Source organism: Homalodisca vitripennis, chromosome 1 (assembly GCF_021130785.1).
Source record: "Homalodisca vitripennis isolate AUS2020 chromosome 1, UT_GWSS_2.1, whole genome shotgun sequence".
NCBI lineage: Eukaryota > Metazoa > Arthropoda > Insecta > Hemiptera > Cicadellidae > Homalodisca > Homalodisca vitripennis.
The window spans coordinates 155794949-155808254 of record NC_060207.1 but is presented as its reverse complement, the minus strand read 5'-3'; the positions used below and the strand labels follow the sequence as shown (position 1 = coordinate 155808254).

The window sequence follows — 13306 nt, the reverse complement described above, 5'->3', positions numbered from 1 at the left end:
ATGCTGCGTGAAAATGTTCGAATCACACATAAAAATATGCTTTTAACAAAAAGCTTATGAGGAGTTTGTATTGGAAATTATCAGAAAGATACAATTTCAGTAATTTATGTTATCTGTGCTATTATATTTGGCCTAATTCTAGTAGATAGTTAGTATATTGGTTAAAAAAAATCTAATATATATAAATAAAAGTAAATCTGAAACAGCTAGATCAAATAATCTTATTCTCAAGAATAAAAGAAAATTAAACAACTCGATATTTGCAATGGCCTCTCTCTACTGATAATTTGCTTTATGTGTCCTGAAAGACATTATACTAACTGATAAGGAGGATTTTGTCATCTCAAAATTACTCACATTCAGTCCCACGGCCTCAGCCAGTAAGTTGGCGGGCGTCTCCTTCTTGATCTCCTCTTCGACGACTTCATCTTCGACGTCGTCCTCGGCAACATCTGCGGCCTCGGCATTCGTCTGCTGCTCCTTCAGCAACGAACCAAACCGCTCGAAGAACCCACCGTCTAGCTCCTGGATCCTGCAACAGATTACACTACGATCAGCCGACATGTTAGGCATGTTGGGACTGCTGTATGACTGGTTGTGTTGACGTGAGGTCGAATGAACAGGAAGGTGGTTCAGATTAAATTTTTAAATAACAGAAACTCCCTTAAGGGTTTTCAGATATACCCGGGTCAAATTGGTGGTGGTTAGGTGAGGTGATTGAATCTTCAAAGGTGTAAGATGATATAATAAGATTGAAAATTTTATTTCCAACACAAAACGCGACAAGGCGTCTGAACAGTTGGTACCAATCGCAAAGATAAAAATGGTTATGTTAACTGTGAGAAAAAATTAACTCCTAATGAACAGGAAGAATTTATTTTTTTGAAAACATGAAGTTCCAAAAATATAATCTAGAGGGTAAACTAGACTAATAACGTGTCAAATAAATCACAAGTGAAATTTCATTGAAGTGCCATACGTACAGTTCCAAATTGAATTTAAATACTGGAAGCATTGTCTATTAGCAAATACAATGTACACACAAAAACACAAGTCAAATTTAATTACGTAAGTGGTTATAAAATCGGCTAAATCATGCAATTAAAATAGCTAAAACCTTAATGAATATATATATATATATAATAAATAGTTATACAAGTATAAATGTATAAATAATGCAATTGGCGATATAACAAACTTGATAAAATACAATTAAATATTTATGACGCAGTTTCTACGTTTGTTCGGTAAAGTAAGAATGCAACAGAAACATGAATGGATACATTTCCAACCACTAATTTCTGTACCTTCATTGATAAGTATTTTTAGTGTTACTGGCAACCGAGTGGGCCATTCCAGAGGTCATTCCAGAGAGTAAGCATCTGTGAAGGCAAGGCGTGAAATGGCGAGTTGCTCGGTGGACTGTGGGTGACTGTGTGTGTGTCTGTGGTGAATGTGTGGGCTACACGCACACAGCCCGAGGCCTAGCTGTGGGCCGAGGAGAAGTGAACAGACGCTGTTTGTTCCTTGTTTAAAGGACACTGGTCTGCAAACACTTATCATTATTTAATCATTTTTAAAGACCACTCCTGTTCGTGGAGTGACGTCACTGCATTTGAGAATGCTGACAGACGAGAAAGAAGCTCCAAAGACATTCGTATTTACTTACTACTGAAATTTGTTGGTCTACGAAGAATTAATACTGATATTGCAGAGTATGTTTGCCCGTAACGTCTTCTATTAATTATTTTAATTCAATTTAATGTAATTCCTTACTTGAAAGGTATTGTAATATACAATCCAATGACTTGTCGACAGTGTTCAAATTTTTCATATAAACCAAGTTAAGGCCGAGAGCCTCTATACCATAACGACAGTCTTACAAACAAATTCTACTGTTAAACACACAACCAGTTTTTTATTTATTTTTTTTTTAATCGGTAGTGGAGGGATCGAAATGGGAGGGAATCGAAGCTATAACTATTTTAAGTTGTATATTTTTCAATCCTGATACGTGTAAATAATAAATGTGCCTGTCAGACACATAAATAATAGTTTTATTGCCTTCACACAACTACATAGCGATACTGAAAGTCGCCAATTTATGGGTCGACATGGTTATATCATGCTGATTTAACAATGATTTTATCTGTCCGGCGGATGGTGTAAGTGCGTCACGCTAAAAAAATATGTTTAACCCTTTTAATACCATTTCGTCCTCCGCCAAAATTGGAGCGGCTGACGATTGATTTCTTTCATAGAAGAAATTTCTATACATATTTCAAGAAAAAATTAAGTTGTCTGCTTTTAAATAAGATCTCGGTTCCTGGAATATTATGTTCTTCGGTTGCTTCGAGACTCCGCTGTATCGGTTTATTAAATCTCATCTTATTATTAATAATGCTTATTCAGTACCGTACGATATCCATTGGTGATTCGAGTAGACTTTTTTTAAGACTCACAGTTAATTTCATTTCAAGAAGTACAAGTGATATTGTTATTACTGTAATCAAAAATTTGCCTTAACTCGTATAAACAAAGTTCGTTTCAACGGATGATTAAAGCCAAATTGTGTAAAAATTCCCATGATAAAATTTGGTATTTTCTCAGTTTCACATTTAGTGTCAAAACATTCTTCAAACTACTACAACCACTTTTTTATATTAGCGCTTAAAAGCATGATCTTATAGCTCTATAAAGTAATTAAATGCAATATCCAAAAAATAAAATCATAAGCCCATGATTAGTAAACGATGGCATTACTAAGTTTTCTGAGAATAAATAATGTGAAGCGACTATAGGTGTGAAGCGAATATTTACTCCGTTAGATTATCTGAATGACAACTCATCTATACAGTATCTATCTCTTTATCAGCGGAGGCTTGTCAGATGTATGGCGGAACCAATTAGAAAAGACGGGTGTCAGTCATTCGCCAGCCTTCATTCTTATCAGTAGATGCCCTTACAAAATGCGAATGCCCTGCTTCTTAGTGTTTTAGACAACTAATGAGCTTCTATACGGCTTATAAATACTCAGTGGAGTAATTGAGAAATGAATGAACGTGTTTTACAAATACAATAAATTAGCTTCATCGAATTTGAAGAATAGACAGAAAAGAACATTTTAGGTGCTTTTATGTACAAATAGAATCAGTTTTGTTATACAGTTTGTTTTATAGTAAGCAGTATACACATAGACAAATTAGAAAAAGGGGTATAAATAGGTTGGAATGGTACTAATGTTGGTTGTTTATTGCTTAACTACTCACATAAGGTGGGTGCAACCTCTGTAGCTCTGGCTGTATTGAGAGTGTCGTTTGGAGTTCACTGAGGAATATTTTTCTATCTATTGAAGTTCAGATATCAGCTTCGGAGAGGGTAAAGACTATCAGGTTGATACGATAGATTTGTGATTCTGTTATTTTATTTTACTTCAGAATCACAATGCATTGAAATAATTTTCCTGAAGACGGGGGAAATAGACAAAAATGATTTATAATACCATAAGGAATTACACTGATTTAAAATAATAATTTTTGGTATTTTTGTAACGGGGCTCTAGCAAAAAGGACAAAGGATATTATTAAAGCATGTATATGAATCATGAGTTAAAGGATTATGAAATATTACGTACGGAAATTATTTTCATATAAATACAAAGCATGTAACTCCCTACAATCATATATAAGATAAGAGAAAATTCTATAAAAATTCAAATCCTTATCCATTTCTGGTGGACCTAATACAAAATCGCCCAAAGTTTCACTTTAAATTCCTATAATTCCTTGTGGAATATTTATACTCTCTCCAGGATATGTAGTTTAAAGAGATGCCATTATGAAATTATTTCAAATAATCAAATCTAAAACCAAAGTCGTCTAATGTAACGGAAATACGATATTAGTAGAGTCTGTTCTGTACTTTCAGGACAGAAGTATCCGCAATGAATGGTGATTTTTGACTATTTTCGTGCCGTTTTAACACTACACAAGTACTCAGACCAGATCGGACTTACTATTAATGCCACTGACTTGAATATTAGCCAAACTGAGCTGTAGACATAGTTTTGTCGAGACACAGTAAGGCAGGTAAACAAACAACACACACCCACTCTGTACACTTCAGATATACTGATAATGGAGCAGCTGATTGCAGTTTATTCACTACGTCATGCATATCTTTTTGTAAATTTCATTTTTATTTTGGCTTTGGTTATTGAATACAGCTAATTTCGATAATTATTATCATCCCTCATCGCGATATTTCAGACAAAGGGACAGTTGCAATGCATAGAAAAACATTTTATTGTTAGTCAGTGTTAAAAACAATTCCCTTTGTTTTATCTATCTAAAGTTATATAAAAGAAACTAATGTCTGCGTGCGTGTTAATCACGTAAAACTAGTGGACCTATTGTATTGAAATTTTACATTGATGCTCTGGTAACATAGCCTACAGGTTTATTCCTATTTTGAAAATCCGTCCAGGCTAAACTCCACCGATCTTGAAAAATCCCTTAATACTACATTATCAATTATATTTATGGTCTTGGCTCAGCAGATAATAATGTGTTTTAATAACATGTCATAGTCAAAAATAATAATAATGTATACACATCTAAACAGGTGATAGTAAGTGTTAGCTGTTATTTATCTGTCAAAGTCAGTTACTCCGTACAAATGTTGTGTTACCTGAAGAAGCTTTTCTCTGTCTGGGTTTGTTTTTATTGGAATTAATCAAGTACACTAAAATTCCATAATTTATTACATCTTAAGTTTGTTAACTGAAAAGCTAAGGAATTCGATTTTACACTCCGGATTTCTCCACACTGGCCTAAAATACTTTTTTGTTACTGAAATCGTAGGATCTACCGAACAAATTGTCATTAAAATATTGGAGAGAAGTTCAAGGAATTTCAGAGACACTTATAAAAACAGTTTTACTCACCGACTTCCAGGTCTCATCTTTAAACTTAAATCTAAAATGGATAGAGAGATTGGAATATCTTTTAGTAACTATCACTTCTCAGGATTGTTTGGAGTGCCATTTAAAAAGAATATGCTCATGGTGTCAATGTTTTTTTCAAAACGTAATTGCATGCTAAACCGCGGTCCTTTATAAACTTTAGACCACAAAGTTGCTCTTCTACGAAGTTAGACACTTGGAAATTTAAGAAAAACTTTTACGACTCACTTCCAGTGGGGCAGGTAGTTCCTCATGTGGTCGACGGGACTCCAGACCGCCCTGAGAGTCTTGCCCGGGAGTCGACCTACCCAGTGGGCGTACTCCATGGCGCTGCTGAGTAGTTAGCGACACAAGCCGGCCGAAGACTACCGATTGACTGAACGAGCGAGCAGTGTCTGACGGCCGTGGCCTTGTCTGCAGTGATACCGGGAACATCCTACTTATTCACGGTTATACGCCAATGACTAGTCGCGAATAACTTATGATAAAAATACGGAATTACCTTACTTTGTTTACAACTATAGGTTTTCTTAATACTGTTCATAATTACTCAGATTTCACTCGAAGTTTATTTTAAACTCAGAATCAATACATTGGGCATTTCTTTGGAAGACTGCATTCCTCAAAAACAGTTCAAGATCCTTGAGGGAAGATATATAATTCAAGCTCAATATCAACATTTAGAATCCAACTATACTGGCGGTAATTTTTATTGTACCGCCGTTAAAACAATCTTCACTTATTTTCGTCGCAGTATTATGAAATATGTCTCAGTTTGATAAGTTTATAGCTTATTCTGAAAAATAAAACGTTTTATACTTCATCGTTTTAAATATTCAAAAAGCATAAACTTTATAGAAAACCCCCAAAAGCGTTCGGATGCTTATTAATGTGATGCGTATTTAAAATGAGACATCTTCCATGACGCTGCGACCAAAATTATGGAAGTTAAAGTACATGAGGATTAATGTTGTTCTTATGGGAAAAACTAGGTCGTCTCACCTCAGCCGGATCTTAGAACGAATGTGTTACTAATGTACTTAAAACGCGTTTATTTTAAAATGTTACTTCCACGTAAAATATTAAGTAGTTGATATTTAGGGTGGAAAACTTCTCTCGTTCTTATTGTATAGCGTTCAGGCCTTTAGTCTTTAAGAAAGGGTCTTTTGTTAACCACAAGAGGACTCAGGACTGCAGAGTGTGGCCTTGGACGAAGACAGACCTTTACACGTGCAATACTCATCAAAACTGTGCACGCAAAACACAAAAATCACTATCTTAGAGAAATTACTGAAGGTCAAAAATTGATTACACATTCTATATTTATCGTCTTTAAAAAGTTGTATATATTAATTGTCTAGCCAGTGACGAATTAAAGAGGCCCTGAACTATTATGGCATATATGGATTTTTCACTTCGAATTTCAAGGGAAAGAGGGAGGCAAATTTTAATACCGCCTAATAGATGAAGAAATTATTTTTAGAAATTATAAGTTAAGCTTCTTTTGAATTGTTTTGTATTATGTTGATTTTGGATTGCATTTAAACAGAAAAGGTGAATCTTTAATGAATTCCCAGAAGTAAAAAGATCTATAAATAATTAATTTGTTTAATTTGAAATATTCATTTATTTTGCTCTCAAAATTATGATTTTTTAACTTAACTTATATACATCGCAACTACTTGGAATCGTTTATCATACAATATTAAAAAAAATATTTCAGACTTATAATCTCGGTTGTAATTAATTACACAGGTTCTACATTCATGTTTTAGTTCATGTTTACAGATTGTAATTTTGAAATTAAACATTAAAAAATATATTTGAAATCCATCTTTCTTAAAAATGTATATTCTTTCCAAAAATCTTTTGACGAATTTTATAGTAATTTTGTAGCTACTTTAACTGTTATTTGTTCTTTATCACCCAACTAGGACAAATGAGCCATTAATAGGATGTAACAGGAAAACTGAATCAACTACTGCGACTTTTAACGCCGACTGTGAAGGTTACACTCCTGACATTTGTGAAGGAAGTGTAAACGATAACATTGACTAGCTCAAGGTCAGTGAAGAGTACTTAGTAATTTATTACTCACATAGTTATTATATCTGATGTACACGTTACGCATTACAAAAATAGAGACACAACACTTCCAGAATTAATAATCTGACCACTTATTTTAGTTGTCAAATCCTACCACATCAGATAAGTTTAATAAGTTAATTATTTGCTTTGTATTTGCAATACTGTTGGGGGGGGGGGGGGGTGGGGGGGGGGGGGGGTGGGGGGGGGGGGGGGTGGGGGGGGGGGGGGGTGGGGGGGGGGGGGGGTGGGGGGGGGGGGGGGTGGGGCACTGCAGCAGAACTGGGCCGAGGGCCCAGGGAGGGCGATTGTTAAGCCCGTGGTTGCCAAAAATAACAGGGTCAAGTATTGTAGGTCGGGCTGGAACAATGACCCGCATCAACCAACCGTAAAGTAACATTTTCTTCGAGTGGCAGGGTCGGAAAATCTTGTGAGCGATATGTAAAGGCACATTTTGTTTTTAAGGAAGTTCACTTAGGAAACGCCTGGTATTCGACTGTTTCAATTGTTTATCTTGCTAAACCCTAGAATTATAGGAGGTCCTTGTAAAGCTATCCAAGCCATTTGTTGGGCAAGAAGAAGAGTTTAAAACTTAGCGTAGGGAACTGATAATCAACAGCACGTATGCAGGTTTAAGCACGTAAAAAGTAAGCAATACAAAATTTGGATGTGAACCATTACCAAAGATGAAAACAAAACAGTCTTTAATTACAAGTACATACTTTAAATTCAGCGCTTATTTTAAATCCTTTACTTTGGTTAGGAGAAAAAACAAAGTAGTCGCTACGAAATACAGATGTAACCAACATGACTTTAAAGTGTCCCAACATATCGTTTTTTATATCCTAATTTTGGGTACTGGGTTAATGTGTTTAACATGCAACTATTGTAATGTATTATTCCTTCACTTTGGTATTTCATCGCCTATGCTTTGTTCTATTTTACTTTTTTGCACACTCGACACCCTTACATTTTAGAATTCTACATCTAAAAAAGTACGCTGGTACCTATTCTCGAAAACCGCGTTTAATTTAATCTAACACAAAAAAAATAGCGAATTATCATATGCTGGTGACATATATATGGGATGGAAAATTTCTGACAATCTTGCTATCCCATAAAAAATTAACTTGGTGTTTTATAAATCGGCCTCGGGAGGTAAAAACGTGATTCAGTTCTTTAAACCAGTCATTACATGTTTTCTAGAACATACGCATCGACCATAGGCTGGCTTAGTCCTTCCTCCGTAGACTAATGGTTATAGTCTCGGCATCCTCTAACCGAGGAAGATCACGGTGTTCAAATCCCGGGGAGGTTCCAATCATTGTACTTTGTACTTTAATAAAAAAAAACTAGTGCTCTTCCCGAAGCTGGCATAGCTTGGACCGCCGATGCTTAAATGAGATAAAAAAAATCATAGGCCACAGTGGCACATGAAATAGTGATTTTTTGACCCAGCAGATATGATTCAAAACTCAGTGGGAAAGAAAACATTGTACAAGCACAATGACGGAGGCAAAGTTTATTTTTGCGCTAATGCACGAATTTTAGTACGAGGTGTTTATTTTTATTTACTATCTAAAACATAGATACCTGTGTTTTCCTGAATTACTTCATTATTACAACACAACACAGTTTCGCATTATTGGTTTCTTATTCTCACATGTGTATGTCTATGCATAGGTTATTAGGCAATTAAATTATGATTTTATACGTAACTTCGAAAGTTGTGGTGGGCAGAAAAATCAAATAACCTGCCGTTCTAATAGAAGGTATTTATCTTTTCCAAACCAACTCCAAAACATGTGGTGAGACGAAAAAGTAGATTTCACAACAGCTTTTTTTGAAGACTAGCAGGAATTAATGTAGTAACGATATTGAATTCCTCCCTGATCATTGTATTCTATGTTCTAAAATACATCATCATGTGGTATAACTTGCCACCAGCTTAAAACAGTTTTCAACTTGACTCAAGATTGAAAAGGATTTCAGCGAAGTTCGTGTATCTCAAGACAGTAATGTGTTGGGCAGTGTCTCACGTGGTGTGTCCTGGAAAACTTACAATTAAGGGATAAAACTCGTTTAAGGAAACATTATATGTGTTTTGTAAAAGAGATTTGAATTAAATTTTTTACATTTTGCAGCCCGCGAGGATTTGGAACCATATCTACTCATCTTTATTTTGTAGGGTTGCGGATAGGTAGAGGGGAGAAGCTAGAATACGTGACCTTAGATCGTTCGTCTTCCAGTAATACAGCCATATTATGAAATATGTTGGAGGAAAAGTGGAATAATTGGAGTTTACTTATGTCCAAAAAAGTCTAGCTAAAATAAGCGTCCATGTACCTTTACATGCCATTCTTATAGTTAGCGTATGTAAAACCAATTCACTCTCTATTGTTACAACGATAGATGAACGTGAACAAGCATTATTTACTTTTCTTAATCTTATACGTGTATTCCTTTGTTCTCCTGGGTGTAGCTCATGAATCAGCTCCCTAAACTTAAAGCATGCGAGGCATGTGACCAAGGAGGCAATGGTTTAGTGCTAAGTTAAAGTTAATTTTTTAATTTTCTACAAATGTTTGTATATATTTGTAGACCATGTTTGCGAAATATTTGCTGTAACCAAATGAATTAAATGGTGCATAGTCTACATTACAATCAACCTGATATCTATTACCAAAAAAATAAGTATTGGAAATTGTATCCACAATCCCTGCTCGCCTCAAAGCTCAGCCCATTGGGCGTCGTCCAACATTCTCTGGGCTTAGGGTTGAGGCAACTTAATACAGATCTCATCAATCCTAAATACGAAATTGTATTAATTTATCCTTGAGTTTTTTTTAAACTAACCTTTGAAAGTTTAACATATTTTATCAAGTATCAAAGTTATTAATAAATTGGCAGTATTATTTGCCGTTAGAGGTATTTTATTAATTATCTCATAAGGTTTAGGGTCCCACCTTCCCACCCCTCCTTCCTGTTGAGAGTACACTTGGGGAAGTCCAATGTCCCCTCAAAGAAACCTATACCTTCCTAACCTGCTAATTAGTATATTTTACTGTATTGGCCACAGTTTTAGTAGTAAATTGCGCTACGATTAAATGTACTTATATCGTACAATCTCATAAATGGTAGACGTTCTTGCCTTGAGGTCTAAGTATTCTTTGATTTGACCAGAAAACGGTACCTTTATCAGAACGAGGCAATAGTAAAGTTTAATGAATTTAAGCTTCTTGCAGATACAATTACTCGTAACTTTTCCCCAAATGGAGTTTGGAGAATAAACAAAAAACCTTTTTTATTTTTTTTTTCATGGAGGAAACAATGCGTAAATCAAATGTGGCCAAAAACAAAATTTCGGCCTATCCGCGCTCAAGTGGAGATGCCCTTAGCAGTAAAGCCTGATCTGTTTAGGAATTTGGGCGTTTCTAGCACACCAAGAACGTTGTCTAGCCAGTATAGTTGCAAATAATTTTAATATAGTTACTTACCTTGTTTTAGTAATAATTATATTTATTGAAATACCGAATGTCTAAGGTATGTCATACTGCAGGTTTAAGGGGAAATTTTCTTAATTCATCTCCTCACATTTTAATGTTTTTAATTTTGTTTCTTAATTGCGGGAATATCTAAAAGTATGAAGGGTGAGGCCAATTGAATTAATGACTGACAAAAGGCATCATTGTTTACTTCTGTATGCCTAGTTTTGAGGTTAAAGATTGAAGGTTGAGAGAATAAGATAAGGACAAAACCAGTGTCGTTTTTCTTCTTACGACCCTTCCCAAGCCTTTCGATCAATGCATAATATGTTTGTAACTTAGACAAGTGTAGGTCATATTTCATATCGATGTTATGAGTTTAACTAAACCAGTTAAAGTTTTTTATTGAACGTGGAAAGTTTTAAAAGGATAATAAGATTTCGAACATTTGCCTTAAGTTTTTACAAAATGTTTCACACTACGTTAGTACATGTTTTATTTATTAATTATTTCACCTGACGATGGGGTGGTATTCAACTCACGAACCATAGTGTTTGTTAATTTTTGTAATATAGTAACGGTGGTAAATGTATGAAATCCAATTATCCTTTAAAACAATTATTAAGTGTAGATTGGTCAAACCAGTTTGATGGCTAAAAACTTCTGAGAACTTCCATGAATGCTGATGCACACCAATGAGGATCATCGCTGATCTCGGCACTAAACCAATGAAAGGTGTGTAGTGGGGAGGGGAGTGGGAGCGAAGGAGGGTGTCTGGTCGCCAGTGTGTCTCTGGCTGTGTATTGTGTTTCTATCGAACCGCGCCATGGATGGAACAAATGGGTGCGACAGTTTTACGACAAACTGCAGGAAAAGGAAACCAAGGTAGAAGAGAAGACCGAGCCGGAAATACGGTATGAATTGTTTTAAAATTAACCGTTTAAAATTAAATTTGATAAATGTCAGTTTATTGCATTCCCATGACTGAGATCCATTTATAGGTTAGGTTTTCATATTTTTGACGTTTGTGGTAACTGAATACTTTTTAAGACAGTGTTTAATACTATTAATTATAATTAATTTATTTTATCTAAACTATTAGATATCAGACAAAAGAATATCAAGGCTGCATTATCAATAATGAATTGTTTATTGAGACCAGTTACTGTGGTTTACTACCTGTCTCCTATCACTACAAAACTAGCTAAGACAGGGTCTACATTTGGTTTTTAAGCGTAGCGTACAATATTAAGCTCACCTTCGGTAATTTGACTACTTGCAATTTAGTTTTAGACAGTTATGAATCCACATACTCGAGCACTGTCTCTCGTATTACGATTTTAACGCTTGCTATAATCACTGATGTACTACCGGAGGTAATGAATCCAGTAATAATGACGTGTCCCTTAATATTAGTGTATGGAATTTTTTTAAACATTTGTATTAAATTGTCTATTCATATTTCATTTACATACTACTATGTTCGGAAAAAAAATTGAAACTTGCCCATGGAATAACGTTATAGTAATAAATAAACATTCTTATTAAAACGTAGGAGTACGCCATACCCATTGTGTCGCCTAAACAGTCTTCGCACAATGTGTCGTTGCAAAATTTCACATGTATTATAGCTCAATATCATTCTCAGATGTACTGTGGGATAGAATCTGTTTACATCCCCTCGGCAAATAAAAGAGAAATAAATTGTGTTAGCCTAACTGAGTACCTGAGTGATATGCTTTAATAGCCGGCTCAGCCAAATACCATGGTTGGACATGCGCTTCCCATCATATGATTCATTCTTGGTCGATTTTGAAATGAAGGTTTATCATGAGAAATTTATTACCCTGCATAAGAATTCTTTCTCAAGATATCTTTTGGACACAACCAGTTTAATTTTTACATTGAGCTAGGCTCCATAGCAGCGTTGAAATAATAAAAATTCCTGTGAGGTAGGGAGCGTTTCACAACAAAGAGTGCCCTGAAATTCAAACATTGTCTCTAATTTTTCAACATTGGATTTTCCACCATATTATATTTTCTTCTTACTCTATGAAATAAAAATACCAATTGTAATATTGTTAAAATGCCGTATTATTGTACACAGATTGTTTACAAATTAATTTATTTTGATATTTTATGGTTATATGGATATGTAAAAATTTCGCTAACGGGGGAGGCAATTCCCATGGTGTGACAGGTACCATTATCGAACTCACTGTCGGCTTTTATAGAAAAGTGGTATAATGTAAAATTTAAAAATCTATAGGTTCAATTAGTTTACGATAGTGATGGAACAGATATCGAAGTAAATATAAAAAAAATTTCTTCAGCCGTTCCGAGTGCGGACTTGTCTTACGCTCAGAAATTATGAACATTTTATTATAGTATACACTTAAAACGTATACAAATAGTATAGAAAGACAGCAAAATAAAATGTCCTATTGCTTAATACATGAACCGAAAAGTAACGCCTATTTTTGTTTGTCTTCATCTTAAATCTAATTTCTCTTTAGAAAATCTGACAATCAATCGTTTATAGTAATATACCCTTCTTTCAATTTGTATGTTACGTTTTTTTTTATTCTTAGTTTTAAATTTTTTTTCTAATTCCAAAAAAGAATCTAGGGACATCTTGGGGGTGTATCTAGGGTATCTTATTTTAATGTGTTACTTAAGTAGGCGTTGATAACGCAAGCGTGAATTGAAAAAAAAAACCGCCGGTTTCTATGGGTGGAGTTAGGTAAAACCTAATTTCAATGTTTGTCTTAGA

At 34.8% G+C, this 13306-nt stretch overlaps 1 protein-coding gene across 1 annotated transcript in view; it reads right to left on the bottom strand.

Moving 5' to 3' along the window:
• LOC124374404 (protein unc-13 homolog 4B) overlaps positions 1-5327 on the bottom strand; it is a 45981-nt gene extending 40654 nt beyond the window's left edge. Inside the window, exons 1-2 of the mRNA XM_046832624.1 lie at positions 5192-5327; positions 358-532 (exon numbers count right to left, since the gene is read on the bottom strand). Coding sequence (XP_046688580.1) covers positions 358-532; positions 5192-5289 — 273 coding nt within the window. The 5' untranslated portion in view covers positions 5290-5327. The remainder of the gene's footprint in view (positions 1-357; positions 533-5191) is intronic.
• Between the last annotated feature and the right edge of the window lie 7979 nt (positions 5328-13306).